Source organism: Ailuropoda melanoleuca, chromosome 15 (genome assembly GCF_002007445.2).
Source record: "Ailuropoda melanoleuca isolate Jingjing chromosome 15, ASM200744v2, whole genome shotgun sequence".
NCBI lineage: Eukaryota > Metazoa > Chordata > Mammalia > Carnivora > Ursidae > Ailuropoda > Ailuropoda melanoleuca.
The window spans coordinates 81,314,745-81,334,758 of NC_048232.1; the positions used below are offsets into that span (position 1 = coordinate 81,314,745).

The 20,014-nt window shown below is 53.5% G+C and overlaps 1 protein-coding gene across 10 annotated transcripts in view; it reads right to left on the reverse strand.

The window, feature by feature from the left end:
• Positions 1 to 19,729, reverse strand: part of PLA2G6 (phospholipase A2 group VI) — a 61,749-nt gene extending 42,020 nt beyond the window's left edge. For 4 of the 10 annotated variants that reach the window (XM_034643558.1, XM_034643559.1, XM_034643560.1 and 1 more), the window contains exons 1-2: positions 9,644 to 9,678; positions 9,290 to 9,543 (exon numbers count right to left, since the gene is read on the reverse strand). In XM_034643558.1, the coding sequence (XP_034499449.1) occupies positions 9,290 to 9,498 (209 nt within the window). In that variant the 5' untranslated portion in view covers positions 9,499 to 9,543; positions 9,644 to 9,678. Of the gene's footprint in view, positions 1 to 9,289; positions 9,679 to 13,406; positions 13,643 to 19,646 lie in introns of those variants that run through there. The other 6 variants (XM_034643564.1, XM_034643566.1, XM_034643565.1 and 3 more) reach the window with 6 other exon arrangements.
• Positions 19,730 to 20,014: the final 285 nt, after the last annotated feature.

Here is a 20,014-nt window from a genome sequence, read left to right on the forward strand (position 1 = left end):
CCTCTGCTATGAGCCTGCTTCTTCCTCTCCCACTCCCCCTGCTTGTGTTCCCTCTCTCGCTGGCTGTCTCTATCTCTGTCGAATAAATAAAAATTTTAAAAAATCTTTAAAAAAAAAAAAAAAGAAAGAAAGAAATACTGGGCGTAAGCTGGGCTGTAAATTGTAAAGTACATCTAGACAAATTTCAAAGACCTGAAAATATTGAGCCTATGTTCTCTGACCACTATGAAACTAAGCAAGAGATCAATAACAAAAAGAGAATGAAAAGTTTCCCATATATTTGAAAATTTCACAATTTATATATAAACTATCAATGGTTCAAGCAAGAAATCGTGGGGAAATTTGGGAAATGTCTCGACTCAGTGGTAATGTAAATATTCCATATCAAACTTCTGGAAGAAGCTCCATCTCTGGATAGGACAGAGGAGCTTTGTATCAAACTAGCCTTCCTGCTGAAAACGAACAGAATGGCAGAATCAAATGCCAATGAGTGCCAGAAGGTGCTGGAGGGAACCTCAGGGAGGCAAGGACCTAGGGCCAAGATTGTAGAGAAGAGGGAAGTACGCTGAGGTAAGCCCCACATTTTCACTCAGGGCACTCTGGGATCTGTGACGTGGGATGTGAAGGACAGACAGGCTAGGAGGTAACCAGGGGCTGCTGGCGTTCGTACGAGGCTGGGCAGAGAGAAGCTGGCATCCAGAGTTGCCGAGAAGACCAGAACCTGAGGGAATCACAGAGAAGTAAGCCCAAAGTTCTGCATGCGATCTTCACTCATAAGCTAGGCAGAGCGAGATGTCAAGAAACCAAATGGAAGGGGCGCCTGGGTGGCTCAGTCGTTAAGCGTCGGCTTTTGGCTCAGATCATGATCTCAGCGTTCTGGGATCAAGCCCCACATCGCATTGGGCTCCCTGCTCAGCGGGGAGCCTGCTTCTCCCTCTCCCACTCCCCCTGCTTATGTTCCCCCTCTCGCTGCCTCTCTCTCTGTCAAATAAATAAATAAAATCTTAAAAAAAAAAAAAAGAAAGAAAAAGAAAAAAGAAACCAAACAGAAAATAGCAGCAGAGAGGACCCAGAGTGAGTGGAAACTCTGATGGTTTCTCAGTCCTTGTGAAATAGAGATTCAAGTTCAAGGCCCGCCAGGTGGAAGGACCCTTGTAAACCAAGGCTTTCCACTGAGGCTTGAGAACCTCTACTCCCCTGAGAGTAGACGTGATGACCAAGGAGTCATCTCCAGGTAGAGAATCAATCTAGTGACAAAAGGCAAAATAATAAAGCTTCTGGAAGATCCTATAGAAAAATATTCTCAACCTCTCCTGGTAGAGGACTTTGCTAAACAGTACCGGAAAACCAAGGGTAAAGATGAGTGACTCTAACTTCCTTGAGGCTAAGAAGTCTTGTTTATCAAGAGATCACGTTAAGAAAGTCCAACAGCAAGCCACGAGGGGAGATGGCCGCAAGACACGTAAGCGACAACAGGGGTGTATTTGAACAGAGATGCTAAAACTCTGTAAGAAAAAGAACTAGATTTTTTAAGTGTTCAAGAGCAATGGAGTAAGTACTGCACTGAAGGGGACTGCCAAATGGTTCATCAACTTATTCAAAGGTGCTCAAACTCATATGTCATCAGACCAAAGCAAATTAAACCCACAATAAGACACTACTACACACCCAACAGAATAATTTTTTTTTTTAACTGGCAACATTAAGTAGCAGAGGATGTGAAGTAATAGGAATCTCCTTCACTGCCAGGAGGAAACCAGATGGGCGTCATCCGCTGAAGCTGAGGGGTGTGTGGTCTCAGCTCACCAATTCCACTCCCCGATAGATGCCTGACAGAAAGGCATGCGTACACGCACCAAGAAAACCGGAAGCAGCCCCAAGTCCCGTCAGTGAATGAATAAATGAAGCTGTGGTGTAGTTACCACAGTGCGATTGTCCTGCACGCAGAAGTCGGCCCCAGTTACACGCAAAAACATACACGGACACCTCACAGACAAAATGCGGAGCCAACAAGCAAGTACCATACAAGCCAGGTTCAGGACTGCCTTTGGGGGGCAAGGGAGCAAAAGGGGGGCTTCCGGGGGGCGGCAACGTTCTACCTTTTGACGTGGGTGGCTGGTTAGAGGTATTTGTGATAATGTCATTGAGCTGTGCGTACTTTTCCACGTGCGGCATATTTCCCTATTTTTAACTAGTCTAGAGAAAGAACAGGAGGAGGGAACTGGGGACCACTGAATAGTGGCTGTGCCTGGGGAGGAAAATGGATTCAAGGATGAAAAATTATTTTTCTTTTTAAAAGAGAAAACAGCACATTTGTATAGCAGTGGAAAATACCTAGTCAAGCGGAGGAAGTCGCGGAGGAGAGAGGAAAGAATTGCTGAACTGATGTCCTACAGTGGATGAGGGGATGTTGACCTTGACGGGTACAGGCCTCTACGGTGACAGTGACAACAGGGAAGGCACAGTATGTGGGTACAGGTGTGGGCAGCCGGGGTGGGGGTGCTCACCGGCTGCAGGTAAGCACGGGGGGGCACAGAGGGGAGCCCCACCAGCCATGGTGGAGACCTGGAATTAACTAGTGTTGGGGTTTTGCCGAGCAGAGAAGACAGAGAGAGAAGTCAGGAAGCAGAAAGGGTATGCAAGGGTGTGAACATCATGACAGGCCATGAGTTTCTGCAGGGCAAGAAGTGAGGCCCGTGAAAGGGATGAGGACCATGGCAGGGGGGTAGCTGGGTCCATGTCTTCAGGGGGCAGGAAACTTGGCATTCAGAGGCTGAGGGAGAAGGAGCTGGAAAGACAGGAGGCAGAGGGCAGAAAGTGGGGTGCTCAACACTTGTATTTTTGGAAGAGCCCCTGTTACTGATGATGATGACGAGGTCCAGGGAATGGCCATATGGGCTGGGAGAGGGCTGGCCCCAAGAGCCGTGGGCGTGAGGAGGGACACTGTGCGAATTTCAGTCACTGAGAGTCAAGATGGGTAGTGATGGGGAGAGGGAGCTCCAGGCCAGGGGCACATGGCCCCGACGGTGTGCGGGAAACCCCAGGAGAGAGCGCGGGCCGTATAGGGCGACGTGAATTTCAAGGCTGGGGAGCAAGGGGCACCCTGCCCCACTTCCAGGCCCAGTGGAGTAAAGACCAGGAGAGAAATCTCTCGAGGCCCTCGGGGGAGAGCCAGGTTTGACTCAGAGCCAAGGGTGAAAGAATGATTCAGAAAAAAGGCTAAGGACCTGGAGGACTCAGAAGGCTGTCTTTCCCTCTCTTCTAAAACTGAGCCCCCAGACAAAAGCCACCTGGCATCAGCTCTGGGGAGCCTTTGCCTTGGCTGGGAATGGCCTGTGGATAAGCCTGGCTGGCGGGGGGGGGGGGGGGGGTACCCCCCCCCGTTTTTTTTTTTTTTTTTTTTTTTTTTTGGGGGGGGGGGGGGGGGGGGAGCTCTGTGAACTTCAGGAAATCACATGCAGATGTGTGTCAGTGCATTTGGAGGGTGGAGAGGTCCAATGTCCTCCTTCCATTGGACCTTCCAATGGCCAAGAACCATCAGGCTAGAGTGGAATCTAACTCTCCAGCTTCAGAGCTGAGCACCAGCCCTCCTCCACAGGTCCTCCAAAGGGCTCCTCCATCCCTGCCCCTCCGTGCCTTCGCCCGCGATGCACTTCTCCCTGCAGCGCCCTCTCTCCAGGTGAAATCTTCCTCCCTGTTGTAGGTCCATCTCTCACCCAAGAGACCTTTTCCAAACTCTCCTATCAAACACAAGTCTACCTCCAGTGGACATGGGTCAATCACCCACTCCACAAATACTGCGCGTGCACCTGCTGAGCGCCCGGTGCTACATGGGCATTAGGAGAAAGGACTCGGACCCAGACGCTGTCCCTCAGGAGCTCTGCGGTCTAGTGGGGAGACGGAAGTACAAACAGCCACAGGCCGATCTGAGGCAAGAGGGGCTGACAGCAGTATGGACAGTGCTGAGGGAGAAGAGAGCAGGCGAGGACCGGCTCCCAGAGCAGGCATCGGGGAACAGAGAGGACAAAGAAAGAAGTGTAAAAAGCTGAGGTCAGTCTGAAGAACCTGAGAGCTTTCTTTTGTTCACATTCTAACATTTATCCCCCTGCATGCTGCGTATGGACCTCTTTTCTGGCTACTGCCTGAGCTCCTGGAGGACAGAGCTGCTGTATTCACGTCTGCTGAGAGACGATGGGCTGCGGGCTGGATAAATCGGGAAGGAGAAAGCATGGGGTATGCCACTCAGCCTGTCCGAGGTGCTGACCAGTAGTTTCATTTCTGAGGGCCTCAAAAATCAGTCCCCTTTCGAGAAGCAAAGATCACACATCGCACATGCTTTGATCATTCTTTTTTTTTTTTAAGATTTTATTTATTTATTCATTTATTTATTTGAGATTGAGAGAGAGAGAGAACACAACCAGAGGAGAAGAGCAGAGGGAGAGGGAGAAGCAGGCTCCCAGCTAAGCAGGGAGCCCAATGCAGGGCTTGATCCCAGGACCCTGGGATCATGACCTGAGCTGAAAGCAGACGCTAAACTGATTGAGCCACCCAGGCGTCCCTGCTCTGATCATTCTTTCTAGGATTCCTGGAAAGTGCAGCCCTGTTTCTGCTGAGATACCAGTGAAGAACTGGCGGGTTTCATCAAATATCACATGTCACCAGCAAATGTCAGTAGTAAATGATTAATTCGTAGCAGGAACATAAGTACGGGTGTGACCATAATGTTCACACAACACTACCAGTGACCACCCGGCGGCTCACACAGAAGAGCCAGGGCTCTGGACCATAGGTCAGGCCGGGGGGGCCATGGGATGAGCCCAGGTGAGCCAAGTCCTGCCCAGTGCCACAGTGCCAAGTGGCCCTAGTGGAAGAAAAGGAAGAAGTGGGTTCTGGGTCTCAGAATGCTGGGTCTGAGCCCCGGCTCCACAGCTGACCAGCAATGTGAGTTGGGCGAGTTACTGGAATTTTTGAGTGCCTCGCACGCAGTAGGAGATACTATTATTGCTGATGTCGCCCTCGGTACCTACCAGGGTCCGATCTCTCCACCCAGTACGGATACTGGGGGTTAAGGGTCACAGGCCCTTAGGTAATAAAACCTGAGGATTCAGGGGTGCCTGGGTGGCGCAGTCGTTAAGCGTCTGCCTTCAGCTCAGGGCGTGATCCCGGCGTTCTGGGATCGAGCCCCGCATCAGGCTCCTCTGCTGGGAGCCTGCTTCTTCCTCTCCCACTCCCCCTGCTTGTGTTCCCTCTCTCGCTGGCTGTGTCTCTCTCTGTCGAATAAATAAATAAAATCTTAAAAAAAAACAAAAACCTGAGGATTCAGAAGATCCTGACTCCCTCCCCCATCCTGAAGTGACGTGGCTGCATGCAGCCCACGGACACATCTATCTGGGGCCCGAGGCTGGAAGTAACACCTCAGCATCTCCCTCGAACCCAGTTCTGGACCCTGGGCAGTTCAGAGCCCTCCAGGCAAGTAAAGCAGGAGGAGGCCTTTAAGAGACAGAACTGCAGGGGCGCCTGGGTGGCTCAGTCGGTTGGGCAGCCGATTTGGCTCAGGTCATGATCTCAGGGTCCTGGGATCGAGCCCCCTGTTGCATCGGGCTCAAGGATCTGCTCAAGGATTCTCCCTCTCCCTCTCTCCCAGCTCGTGCTCTCTCTCTCTCTCTCTCTCTAATAAATAAATAAAATCTTCTAAAAGGGGGGGGCCTGGGTGACTCAGTCAGTTAAGCATCTGCCTTCAGCTCAGGTCATGATCTCAGGGTCCTGGGATTGAGCCCCACATCGGGCTTCGGGCTCAGCAGGGAGTCTGCTTCTCCCTCTCCCTCTGCCTGCTACTCCACCCGCTTGTGTGCTATCAAATAAATAAATAAAATCTAAAAAAAAAAAAGAAAAGAAAAAAGAACCACAGCAGCCTGAAGAGAAAGTCTAGTAAACCATACCTTCCTTCTAGAAACTGCAGGGTGCTGGGAGCAGCCAGGAAACCCCAGGATGGCTGCCCCTAGGAGAAGCCCAGGGCCCTGGCCCTCACTCAGAGGTCACACCCCAGGCCTTGACATTGCCATTTCTGCAACCCTTCATAACCCCCACTCCTGCTTCCCAGCTCACACACTCGACTGCCCTGAATCCCACAGTCCCCAGCCCCAACAGAGGACACGGCACACAGCGGCCCTCTGCAAATACTGCTGAAGCTTTGCAAATACATCACATGCATCGCACAAACCCACGTGTGCCAGGCTCCTTGCTGGGCGCTGGGGGTTGTACTGGGGCGAAAAAGACAGATGCGGCCGCTACCCTCACGGGGTTTGTGGTCTACCAGGAAGGCGGTCTACTGAGCGCGGGGATGGATGCCACGGGACACGCAGCAGCAGTACCTCCTCTAACCTGAAGGGTGAGCAGAAGTAAGGCAGGCAAAGAAGGGGAGAATGTTCTCGGCTGACGACCTAAGAGTCTAGGTGAAGGCCAGGAGCACAGGGTGGCAAGAGCTGAGACCAGAGGGAGAAGCAAGGCTTGATCACACGGACCCTTTCAAGTCAGGCTAAGCAGCTAGTATGCTAAGGAAACAGGGAGTTCTTGAAGAATGAAGCAGGGAAGTGAGTAATGGGATTTGTCTTCTGGAAAGATCACTCTGACAACAGCTTGGAAGAGGATGAGAGGAGAGCAAGACTATAGGCAGAACAACAGGCTAGGAGGCAGAGTGTAGCTGGAGTCTGTGCGTACAAGGACCAAGGCCTGGAAAGAGCCAGCAGCAAAACGGAGAATAACGAAAGCCCGGATTTTAGACTGGCACGTGGCTGGAATACAAGCTACACTTCCCAGCCTTCCTAGCAGTTAGTTGTGGCCATGTGACTAAGTCCCGCCAAAGGGATTCAGGTGGAAGACTTGTGTGCCACTTCTGAGAAGCCCCTAAAAAGAAGGTGAGTGCCCTTGTTCACCATCTACCTTTCTGCTAACTGGAAAGGTGGCTATGATGGCTGGATCTGGCATGGCCACCTGGGGCCATGTGGTGGCCTAGAGAATAAAGGCCACACGTGGTGCAGCAACAAGACAGCAAGAGCCTGGGCCCCTGGGGACTTGGGGCCCCTGGGGACCACTATCTGCTGTGGTTGTCACTTAGGAGAAAACTAAAAGTCCATCCTGTCTGGCAACTATTATGTTGGGCTTTCTATCACTCAAGCCAACCTTAAACATAACTGGTGGAGAAGCAGCAGAGACTCAAGATATGCTTGGCAGGGGAGCCTGATAGAACTCAGTAATGTCCCGGATCCGGGCGGGAGGGAGCCCGAGGAATCAAGGATGGCTCCTGGGCTTCTTGGCTGCACAACCTCGTACAGGGATGGTGATGCCATCTGCTGAAACAGAAACGCTTGAGCGGGAGCAGGTGTGCCAAGTGAGGGCTGTCAAGAATTCCGAGAGGAGATGCGTGCTTGGCTTGAAACGCCACCCAATGCTCCCTATTCTGTCCAAACACATGGAACCACACAGTGGCACAGAACAGAGAAATGGCTTAGGAGCCAGAAGACCCAGATTCTGTTCCTTCACTGCTTCCCATGCAACCTTGAATGCCTCACTTCTCTTCCTGAGCCTCAGTTTTCTTATCTGCAAAATGGGATACCGCCTTCCTTGCTTATCTCAGCGGGTCACTGGAGGATGTGCTAATACACCATATGTGAAAGTACTATAAAGTACCCTCCAATTAAGGGGAATAAATAAACATGCAGTTAATAAACTGCTAGCAAAGAGTTTAACCCCCTGGGATGGAAGTCTGCCCACAGTGGGGCTCGAGCTTGCTGGGACAGATCCAGAGTCTTGTCAAGGGACATTTACAGTTGACAGGACTTGGTGATGGTGGAAGGTGGTGGAGCTCCCAGGGCGGCACCCGAAAGGTAAGGCTGAGTGGTGGGCCCACCGCTCTGCTCAGCTGTGCATTCCCATCAGCAGCCCTCGGCTGCGGGGCTGTGGAGGGGTTCCGGAGCCGCAGGTAGAAGCCTGCCCTGTCCTGACCCAAGACTGTGGGATGGCCATCAGCTCAGGCCCATCTGCGCCCAGAGTGTGGACTAGCTCTGCCGTGTTACAACTGGCGTCCAGACTGGCTGCTGAGCTGTGTTCTTTGTCCAACCACCCGTGGTGGGGGCCTCTGCCTCAGTTTCCCTGTGGAACCAGACCTAAATTCTCCTGATTGGCCTCCTCCGCTCTCCTCCTGTTGGCTGTACCTTGACTCCCAGCTTGCCACTTTCTGAGACTCCTGCTGCCATGTCTCCTCAGTCCGAATGACCCCAGAAGTTCCCTCCAGCCTCAATTCTCGCCAAAGCTCTGCGCACACCAGGGATCCGGCCCGGGGCCATCCGCCTGTGGGCACCCCCACCTCCCACCCACGCCTCTGCATGTCTGGAATGACCTTATCCACTTTCCTCTGCCAGGCACATTCCTACTCATTCTTCTAGGCTCCGAGGAGCCTATCAGGAAGGGATCACCTCCTTGTGTCCCCACGACCCACTTCTACCCACAGCTCTCCTCACATGGTTGGTACAATGCCTGCTTGGCACGTGGCCTCCACCCAAGACTGCACAGAAGGGCATGGAGCGTATCTTGTCATCTCACAGCGCCAGCTGGACCTAGCCCAGGGCCTGGGACTCCCAAGCCACTGCAGATGCCTGGTGCCCGGTGACGGGATGGATGGCGGGCTGGCCAGATGGATGAACGAATGGAAAAAGGCCCATCAGCACTAGGCCAGCTCAGAGCCAGTCTGCCAAGCTCCTCTGGACCCTGCATTTTGGGGGCCTGGCCACTCTTCCCCCTTATGCCAATAGCCCTGCAGCTTGCTCAGCTCCCTCAGCCCTGTCCTGGCTTCCTACACTTTCCTTCTAGCCCATGGGAAAGCCAGCATGCCCTGAAAAGTGACCACTGTTGACCTCTTATACGTTCACCTGAACGAAACTTGATAGGCCCCTACAAGGGCAGTCATGCCTTTAAAGACCTAGGAATACAGGTAAACTCTGGACTTCACCTGATTTGACCCTTCTCAGCTTTCCTGTCCTTCCTCCTTCCCTCCCTCTGCACGGGTCCAGCCCAGAGGCGGGGGAAAAGCCCTGCCTTCTACCCTCACGGCCCTGCTGTGGGGACCCTGATGGGCCAGGAGGTGTAGAGTCTAGAAGGCCCCTCTCCCCACCCTCTCCCACCCTTCTCCAGAGCCCTCAGATGTTAGGCCCAAAGAAGCTGCTTTTTGGCCAAGGGACCACCGGTCTGAGGATTCAAAGGAAAGAAGTGTGTGTGGCAGTTGACCATCACCCACCGGAATCCATTCTGTGAGTTTCTGGGGTTGACCAGGATGCAGTCCCAGGTGCGATTGGGAAGGTTCTGGAACAGAATCAGCTGCCCTTCCTCCCGAAACCGGGCACTCGAGGCGTAGTCCGCCACAGCCACCTCCTTCACCCGGAACGGGTTCGAGAACAAGTTGGTGACACTACTGAGGGTATTGACCAGGCGGCCGAAGAACTGCATCTTCTGCGGGCCAGGTGGGGAGGCCCCGCCGCCTGCACCCTCAGTCTGGAAGAAAACGGGGTCTCTGGTCAGCTGGGCTCGGTCTCCCATGCCCACCTCACCAAGTACAGCAGTTTCCTGCACGGGCTCCCAGATGGCTCCCCACCAGTGCTGGTCCTCTGATTCCGGGCCAGGAGGGACCTGGAAAGGAGGGGAGAGAAAGAGAGACGACACTGAGTCGGGGCTAAAAAGGCCTGATGGGAAGCGACAGAGCGGCCACCATGGCCCGGGCACCAGAACCGTCCTGCTTCCTGGCCAGTTTCCCCGCCAGAGCCTCAGCTTCCTCATCTGCACTGTGGACCCTATTGCTCAGGGACACGGCAGACAGAAACGCACATTACAGACGATCCTGCCCTGTCCAAAGGGAGCGGTTCTTGCTACGTGAAGTCCAGCGCTCAGAAAGCCTGGCCTGAGTCATTTCAATTCCACAAACAAAACCAGGGTCCCGTCTCGACCAGATACAGCCAGGGGACCAGGATCGCCACACTCCATCGGCCGCAGGGGGACCGTGGACGTCAGTCTCCAATTTTTGGTGCCTGCTACCACTGCTTTCCCAAGGAGCTCTGAGAACGTGAAACCAGGTGCCTCGGAAATGAACGTGAATGTAAGGACTCAGCAACAGCAAACTTGTGTGTGGATGGAAACATTATGTTGCAGACTCAAAGGGGTCCAGTTCCTGCTGCGGAAACTGTCCCCAGTTTGGATGACAGAATTAGATGTCTCCCATCTTCCCAGGTTCCCAGAAAGCACACTGCATTCCTAAGGCAGTGTCACCAAAGCTGGGTGACATTTAGCTGGAGGCCGCCCTCTGGCTCTGTGCCAGGATGTCACCCACCAAAAGCACAGCCCAGACACTGAGGACAGAGGATGGAAGTGTGGGCACCCCGGAGGACAGTGGACATGTCAGCGGACACGGGTCACACTCTGGCCCAGCTATCGAGCAGAGGAAGGAACTTAGGGATAAAAGGAAGAACAAGAAGCCTCAAAGAACCACTGATAAAGGGAGGAAGGGCCAATAATGATAATTACACCAGGAGACAGAGCACCTACTAGGCAGGCACCTTACGCGACTGTCCCCTTTCGGTCGCTGCAAAGGCAAAGAGCTGGAGAACTGTGTTCCCATCCTCGCCAGCTGTGTGTCCTTGGGCAAGTCACTTAACCCCTCTGTGTCTCAGTTATCTTTAACACGAGAACCACAACAATGCCCGATAACAGAACCCGGCAGATAGCAAACACTCCACAGGCACTAGTCCTCTTCACTTCCATCGCCCTCCCTTGGACACATACGGAAACAAAGACTGTGACTGCAGAGCTTTGGGAGTGCCCTGAAGTTTTGTAACGACCTTCCTCTTACAGTCAGTAGTAAGATGTGGCATGATCAGACTGTGAGCCTCAGTGCCCCTTAAAAATGAGGACAATGCTCAGGGCACCTGAGTGGCTCAGTCGGTTGAGCGTCTGACTCTTGATTTCAGCTCAGATCGTAATCTGAGGGTCGTGAGATTGAGCCCTGCGTCAGGCTCTGTGCTCAGTGTGGCGCGTCTGCTTGGGATTCTCTCTCCCTCTGCCCCTCTCCCTGCTCTCACTCTCTCTAAAGAAAACAAATTTTTAAAAATGAGGCTAACGCGCCCCTCTTGTGTGCTGTGAGGATTAAATGAGAATGTTCTTAAGAATCTTTAGACCTGAGGGCACCCACGAGGCTCAGTTGGTTAAGCGTCTGCCTTCAGCTAGGTCAGGATCCCCGAGTCCCATATGGAGCCCCACATCGGGCTCCTTGCTCAGCGGGGAGTCTGCTTCTCCCTCTGCCTCTGCCCCTCCCCCTGATCATGCTGTCTCTCTCAAATAAAATCTTAAAAAAAAAATGTTTAGACCTGTGTCAAGTTCCTTCTTTCTTCTGCACTCGGGAACTGAGAGCACAGAGGCGCTGGGGTGCCTGTGCCCCTTCCCAGAGCCAGGGGAGAAGGGAGAGATCCCAAGAGAAGACATGGGCATTGGTCCCTGGAAAAGAAACCCCCAAGACGGAAGGCATGGCCCGCACATCAGTGTGCCCTGTAGCAATTTTTGTTTGACACAGAAACAGAAGTAACTTCTGGGCCCAATACTATAGGAATTGTAAATTGTGACGTGTTCACTCCAGAGATAGTGCGTGGTCATTAAAAGCCGTGACTGAGGAACTCAGGAAGCACGTGGTGGTGTCACAGACTCTGGGGCATCAAGTCCACGGCGTTCCCCGGACCGGTTGTGGGCTGCGAGCTCCTGTGGGCTGCGAGCTCCGCCTGCAAGGCCCCTCCCTCCCTGTGTGGCCTGTTCTGCTTGGTCCCACCCTGTCATGCACGATTGCCCATTGCTGAAAGCAATGCTGTCTCACACCTCCTTCCCTCTCCACGCTGATTTGTTTGATATGTCCTTCCTCTCCCTCAGCCTCCTGCCAGACCCTACACTTAATCACACCCATCACACCAAACGCTCGAGTGCCTCTCTGTGCTCTGGTCCTGGTCTAAGAACTTTACAGATCTTCATCTTTCATCTGGACCACCACCCTGAGGTGCCTGGGTGGCTCAGTGGGTTAGGTGTCTGCCTCTTGATTTTGGCTCAGGTCATGATCCCAGGGTCACGAGATCGAGGCCCACATTGGGCTCCATGCTCAGCAGGGAGTGTGCTTGAGATTCTCTCTCCCTCTCCCTCTGCCCCTCCCCCTGCCTGTATGCCCTCTCTCTCAAATAAATAAAATGTTTAAAAGAAAATCTGTACCACCACCCTTTGAAATTGTCACCATTATTATCCTGGTTTTACATATGAGAAAGTCAAGGAACAGGGAGGTAAAGCAATGGGCCCTACGTCACACAGCTGGGAGGCACAGGAGCAAGAATTAGAGCCAGACAGCTGGCTCTAGACCGTCAGAGCTTTTTAAGGACAGTGCTTGGTCCTTTCACCTCTGTACACTGACCCCTGGCACAGGCCTGGCCCACAGAAAGTCTGTTAAAACATAATTTAACTGAGTAAAAATTATGCCGCAAAAAATAAGGGTGAGGGAAAAATACCAAAACACTATGAGGATACTGGGTTTATGGGCCATTTTTTTTCTTTTTCCTGTTTATCAAATGGTATGGAAAATGCCTTTTTTTTTTTTTTAATGATTCTATTTGTTAAAGAAAGTAAGAGTGCAGGCTGAGCCCCTGGGGACCACAGCTGGGGAGATGGGGGCCCAGGGGTCAGGACCAGCTTAGCAAAGCAGCACAGAGGCTTCCCAGAGAGCAGGTGGGAGGCACCTCCTGGGGGGAGTCGGGAGCACAAGCACCCATGAGCCCACTTGGGGTAAAGGGGAGAGTCACCGTGGGGGTCCAGCTGGATGGAAGGAAGATATCCCGCCCCAGGGAAAAGACACCTTCCTTAGGGGCCCAGGGCTGGCGGGTTAGGGCTGCCTCCCACACCTGGACGCAGCCTGGCCACAGAAATACAGGTCTGACTCCCTCCCAGCCTTCCAGGGTGGGCGTGAGGGTGAAATGACACAATGGAGGGAAAGTGTCCAGGACACAGGCCGACTGTGGGCACGCAAACAGTGGCCATTGTTATCATAAGGTGGAAGAAAGGAAATGAACCCCCCTGGGCCACATCCTGGAACAATCATAACAGAGCAGCCCAGAAAGCGGCGAGTGAGAAGTAGACAGAGCGCATGCTCGAGCTTCCTTCTTGCTTCTGTGCTCTTCCTCCCATCCCGCCCCTGACCTCAGAGCCCATGTTCTTTCCAGCACAGCTGCAGGGGGGAGGATGCCCCGCAGCGGAGCAGTCCCCTCCCTCCTGGCTTCCTCCCCCTCTCGCTTCTCACAGACCCTTGCCCTTGACCTCCCCACAAGATCAACATTTGCTTTTACCTGCTGAGAACTGTTCTCTAGGGCTCCTCACCTGGGCTTGCTCCCTGCGCCTAGGTGACGCAGGTGACACTACGGTCACATGATGGGGCTGTCTGCTCCTGGGCACTGGAGGCTTCCAGCAGCTCTCAGATGCCACAAGCAGGAAAGCCACAAACCCAAGACCTGTGCGGTGAGGGGGACGCTGACAATTCTGCCTATCTATTTCTGCAGTTTCCGGGTGTCGACTGTGTCTGTCCTACAGGGAGGCCAGAGATTTCTGGCCTGTTCTTACTTTTGCTCACCCGTCCCCTGTCAACGGCCCCACGTGCCTGCTTGATTCCTTCAGGGAAGGCTTACGAAGCCGCTGCTGGGGAAGGCAGCCCTAGAGGGGAGGAGCTGTAAGACAGGAAGGACAAGCATTAATGTCCCCATTTTAGAGAGGAAGTGACTGAGGCCCAGAGAGGCCTCAGACTGTGGGTGTTGGAAGGGCAAGTTAAAGTGGGACATGCTGATGGCCACCAAAAAAATAAACAAAAAAAGAAGCAGTCCTGGGGTCAGAGGGAGAGGGGAACCGACAGGTGGCATTTTTGGTGAGTTCCCCAGAAATGGCCGGTTGGGTTCCTAAAATGAGTAAGTCACAGGGGGACCCAAACCCAGTCCCTGTCCCCCTGGGGGAAGAGTCAGGAAAAGATGGCTGTACGAGGTGACTCTTCAGATGAACCCTGCAGTGGGGACCTGGGCAAGAGGCCTCCCCAGAGATGGAGCATAAGATAAGGTAAGGGAGGGCACGGGGACAGGAGCCTGCCTGGCCGGGAATGAGCATTTTCATCGGGCTTGGGCAGCACACAGGGAGTTGTGGGCACTGCCGGGATCCACATGAATACTGGTCACCACGGAGCCATTCTGCCAGCATCTGCTTTAGAGCCATGCTCAGACCCAGCCTGTGACCTGCGTGCCTGGTTACGGGGGCCAGACGGACCCCATCCTCAGATGTCTGTTTCCACCTCGGCCATGAACTCCCTGAGACACCCCAGGTAGGTCTCAAGCAAGAGAGGGAGTACAAAGCCACCAGGCCCTGGGCCCCGTCCCCCCACCTCCTAGTCTGGACAGTTATCTCTTTCAGAGAAAGAGAGGCCCTGAATTGTTAAACTTCCTGGCCTGACCTCCCTGGAATGTCCTCCCCTGCCCCCCTTCACTCCCGTCTCTGCCAGAGCCTCTGCTTGTCCTTCAAGGCCCAGCGGCTCCCTATGGAGACTCAGAGCTCCAGACTGGTCCCTCCTGCATCACTCCCAGCTCGCGTTATACCCTTCCGGTCCACAAGAGCCGTGAGGGCCAGGTCCACCATCCCTCCCTACAAGCCCTCTGTGACTACCACAGGATGCAAATCGGATGCTTACACCAGCCCAGTGGTTTCCCATCACCTTCCAGAGACAACCTAGCTCAGGGCAGGGAGGCAAGCATCCTGGCCAGCCATGCCGCACCAGAAACCTCCCAGAACATACCACTCGCACGCCTCCATGGACCCGCACGCACTCCTGCCTAGATTGCGTTCACTCATCTGTCTCACTGTTAGACAAATGAATAAACCCTTCCTGTCCTTCAAGAATTGGCTCACGAGCCACCTCGTCTAAGAGTCTTACCTCGTGCCTCCCCTCCTCTTCGCCCTGGGGGTACCCTCACCCTACCCAGGGGCTCCCCCAAAGAGGCATTTACCCTGGGATAATGATGGTGCATCTGTTGGTTTGGATTGCTCCCCTCCTTTATTTTTTTTTAATCCGTGCACACAGCATGCTGTTCCTGATGAATAGTGGATATTTAAAAAAATGGTTGGTGAATGAGTAGGACAAATGAATAAGCCACTGGAAGCCCGCGGGGCCGGGACCTTCGAGGCACCCTCCCCTGCTCTCTTACTCCCTTGCGGGTGGTAACAGGCCACACACCCCACCCACTCCGGGCTGCCCAGCACACCACCACCGTGGACACACTCAGGAGAACATTTATGGGGTAGCTGCTGGGCTTCCCGAGTGGCACTGAGCTTTGATCTGGAAAGTCTGGCTTTATATACCGGAAGCTCAGGCAGAGTCTAAGCAGGGACACTTTACAGGCCCTTTGCTTCCCTCTCGATGAAGCCCGGCTAGAGCGGCAGGACAGCTGCCCTGTAGTGCGTGACAGGAGCCCACTGGCAGCCAGGCCAGGAAGCTGACCTCACAGGACTGGCCTCGTGGGGGATCCTGGGAGCACACACAGAACCGCTCGAGTTGGAAATCAGGCTTCCCGAGCCCCAGCTGCTTATGACAGGATGACCCATGATTGGAACAACTGGCACAGGCCAGCGGCGCCCTCCTGTGCAGCTGAGGTCTCCCCCATCCGCTGCCCTGGCAGGACGGTCAGAGCACCCAGCCCGGCCCGAGCACCGCCGCCTTCCTTCCTTCAGCCCCCACCAGCCGCGCCTCTCAGCATGCGAGCACATCACCACACGCTGGCCTCCGCCCACTGGCAAGACCACCCCGCTTTATGTTGCACAGGGTTCCCACATCTGTTAGCTGCCCCGAAGCTCACGGATGCCCATGAAGGAAGGAAGTGCGGGTGTTATCCCTGTCTGGCACATGGGGAAACTGAGGCCCAGAGAAAGGAAGTGGGAGGTGTGGCCGGCGGCTGGACTCTTGCCTTCTTCCGACTCCTGAACTGCACTAGGCAGAGGGCCTGCAAACAGTAGGTGCTCCATTAGTGCATAAGAAAAGGCTGACTGGAGGTAGGGGTTAGGTCAAATGTCCTTTCCATCCCCCACCCAAGCCTCTGGACCTCCAAAGCTGCCTCTAAAATAAAATGTTCCTCCCAATGTTCTCTCTGACCCCAGCTCATCCCAAACTCACACCTAATGTGAGTGAGGAATGGAGAAGGGCTTGCCCCCGTCACTTCACACACGAAGCAACACTGCTGCATTCAGCCAGCACCCACTGGGCACCCGGCGCCTCGCCAGGTGTCGGAGGTAATTACCACATTTAATCCTCAAAACACTCGTAAGACACAGTGTACTTCCACCCATATTACACGCGGGAAACTGAGGCACAGGCGCTTATGCGACCGGCCAGGGTCTGAACCCAAATGGTTAGCATCGGAGCAGCATCTCGTCATCTTCAAACTGCCTTCAGGAGAAAGCCTGAAGGGAACGTGGCTGAACGGCTTGATTTTCAGCCTCTTGCCCTCCAGAAGCTAAGGCTCACAGCTAAAAACGCACCGCCATTCACGTGAGCCAGCGCAAAATGGCCTTCAAGACAGGGAAAGGTGTCTTCTTCATTTGTTCCGCTTAGCTAGACCACAGAGGCAGCAGAATGCCCCAAACGTGGGGCTGAAGCCCCCAAGGACGGGAGACACCAGTAACTTGAAGAGATCGCTGGCCTCGTGCCTAGGTACAGGGTGGCCCATTTCATGAATCACTTTATGATTCATCCTATAAATATTTATTGAGGACCTACTCTGGGACAGGCATTGTCCTAACAGCTGAGACTCGGCTAGTGAACTAAACAGACAAAAATCCCTGCCCTCCCAGGTCTTCCACTTCAGCAAAGGGTATAAATAAGAAAGAAGATAAAAAAGGCAAAGCATATACGTAGGTTTTAGATGCTAGATAGATGCTGAGAAGAAAAGGAAACCCAAGAAGGGGGATAAGAAGTGTCGAGGTAGAGTCTGAAATTTTAGACAGGGCGACCAGGGAAGTCCTGACCAAGAACTTGACCCTGAATAAAGACTAAAAGGAAACGCAGCCGAAAACGGTGGATATCTAGGTGAAGAAATGTCCGCGCAGAGGGAAGAGCAAGTGCAAAGGCCCTGGGGCTGCCGCATGCCTGATGAGTGCCAAGAACAGCAAGGATACCAGTGAGGTCAGAGTGGTAACAGAGGGCCAGGCACATATGAGTGAGAAAAGCCACTGCAGTGCTTGGAGCAAAGCAGCGACATTAACACATCACTGGCTGGATGAGGGGTGTCGAGAGGCTGTAAGGATAATCTCACAGCTCCAGCCTGAGCAACTGAAATAACACTGCCATCTCCTAAAGACGGGGAAGTAAGTGAGAGGGACAGACATTGGTGGAAGGTGGGGAAGGGATGAAGGGGTATATATCAGGAGCTTAATTCTAAATACCTTTAACTTTGAAATGCCCACGTTTGAGGTGTTGAGCAAGCAATTATGTAAGTGAGTCTATCATTCGGTGGAAAGATCTAGACTGGACTGGAGATATAAACGTGGGAGTCGTCAGAGTAGAGATGGTACTTAAAGTTATGAGACTGGATGAGGTCACCTGAAAAATGAGGATGGATTAAAAAGAGAGAGAGAGTGGGGCGCCTGGGTGGCACAGCGGTTAAGCGTCTGCCTTCGGCTCAGGGCGTGATCCCGGCGTTATGGGATCGAGCCCCACGTCAGGCTCCTCTGCTGTGAGCCTGCTTCTTCCTCTCCCACTCCCCCTGCTTGTGTTCCCTCTATCGCTGGCTGTCTCTATCTCTGTCAAATAAATAAATAAAATCTTTAAAAAAGAAGCAGCATTTCAGGCATGGACCTATTAAAATGTTCTCCCAGGAGCCACCCTCTAGAAAGTGAAGCTCCTAACAAGGCCTCCTCTTCACTAAGACTCCCCTTACCCCTTCCAAAGACACACGCACACACAGCACTTCCTCTATCTCTTGGTGATGTCATTCTGCTGAGTGAGAAGGAAATTCTCATTGAGGATACTGTCACCTAATGAGAAAGTAATCCGTGGAAGGGAGAAAAAGTGCCCTGGGTGCTGAGACAACAGCAGTGAGCCTCACACAGCAGGGCAATCACACAGGCTCCACTGTTCGCAGGTTGCAACTCCAGTCTCCTGGATTGGTGTAACCTCAGGCAACTCATTCGCCCTCTTTCTTATGTTAAACAGGAATAACACTGGCTACATCAACGTAATGAGGAATGAATGAATGGTAAAAACAACAACATACAAAAGAGTCGAACTCACAGCAGATGATCGATAAATACTGTCAAATGCTAAAGGCAGACGCTGGGCCTTCTACTTGTCTTTCTCTCCTTCTTTTGTCATGTTATCCCTTTCCCCTTCCTGGCTGTGACACAATAGCAAAAACCATGCATTTGTACCAGATCATACCGATTACAAAGTTTTGCCTTTTACACTTTCTCAAATTTTCAACCTCACGGCAGCCTTACGAGGGCAGGAACTTACAATCCCCCATCACAAAGACTGCAACTTGGGACAGAAAACAGCCTCCAAGCTCCAGGAACATTTTAAGGCAGAAACAATAACAAAAACACTGCATACAGCCCAAGGGTGGGGCACCAGTGTTGCCAAACCAAACCTGCCTAACATCCTGTTGGGTGGGTAAAAGGGCAGGTGAGGGAAAGACCCAGAAGCTCAGGGGAAGGGAAGGTATTTGTCTGGGGTCACATGAGAAGTCCATTAAAAAAAAAAAAAATGGGCACAGATCCCTGAGCCCTGTGCCCTCCTTGTCCCACACCCGTGGACCTGCCCATCCCAGTGGCATGGTCAAACAGGTCACGCCTTCCCGATCACCAGCTTCCAGGCCATCTCTGGGAGCGAGCAGGGGACACAGAATTGGTGGGTTGGGAGACACTGGGGTGAGGGGGCTATGAGGAATGAGGGAGAATGGTGGGGCGCAGGCACAAATGAAATCTAGAAGCAGTGAGAGAAAATAAGCAGAGAGCAGGCAGTTAGGAGTCAGAAAGGGGGGAGAGTAAAATGGACAACAGAAGAGACACAATGGAGAACTGCAGAAGATAGGTGGTGCCGGGGATCAGTTGGGAATACAGAGGCAGAAAAGTCGGAAGCGCTTAAAAGGGCACAGGAAGGCAATGGGACAATCAGGGCGGCCCAGAGTGAAAACTGGGGTCGCTGAGAGAGTTCGGGGAGATGGGGAGGGGCTAACCAAGGAAGTCAGTGATAGAGGGGAGACACACAAGGGAGACTGGGGTACTAAGGAGGGCCCCAGGGCCAAAGCTGGCGTACCTGGGGAGGTGACAAGTTCAAAATGAGACAAGAGCTGTCACAGATGGAAGTTGGGGGCGCTGAAGAATCAAAGGGCGGAAGGTACGGGCACTTAGGGGGTCACACAAGGGTAAATGAAGGACACGACTAACAACCGGGGAACACAAGGGAGGTCTGAAAGAGGGTCGGGGTGGTGACCACCAAATCTGGGGCGCGGAGGTGGTTTGGGGAAGGGCCCCCCAGGCCCCGCCTCCCCTGCGCCGTCACTCACCTCGGCTTACTCAGCACTTCTACTTCCTTCTACTTCCGCAAACAAATGAACCCGGCGCCACGTGACGGCCAGGCCACGGCCCTCCGCCAATCACCGAAGCCCGTGCTCCGGCCGCCGCTGAGGCCCCGCCCCCGCGCCGCGAGGTGGGTGCGCGAGGAAGGCGGGGGCGGGGCTCCGCCATGTTTTCTAACTGCCCAATGGAAAGGGCTCTCAGCGTCGAGGGAGGCCGGGCTTCGGGCTGTAGCCAATCTTCCGCGGCCGGGCGCGGCCTCGTCTGTGCGGGGCGGAAGGTCCTCGCGCCGGCTCGTTGGCGGACATGTTGATGAGGGGCAGGAGTCTCCTCCTCCGCTTTCCACCTCCTTAAATGG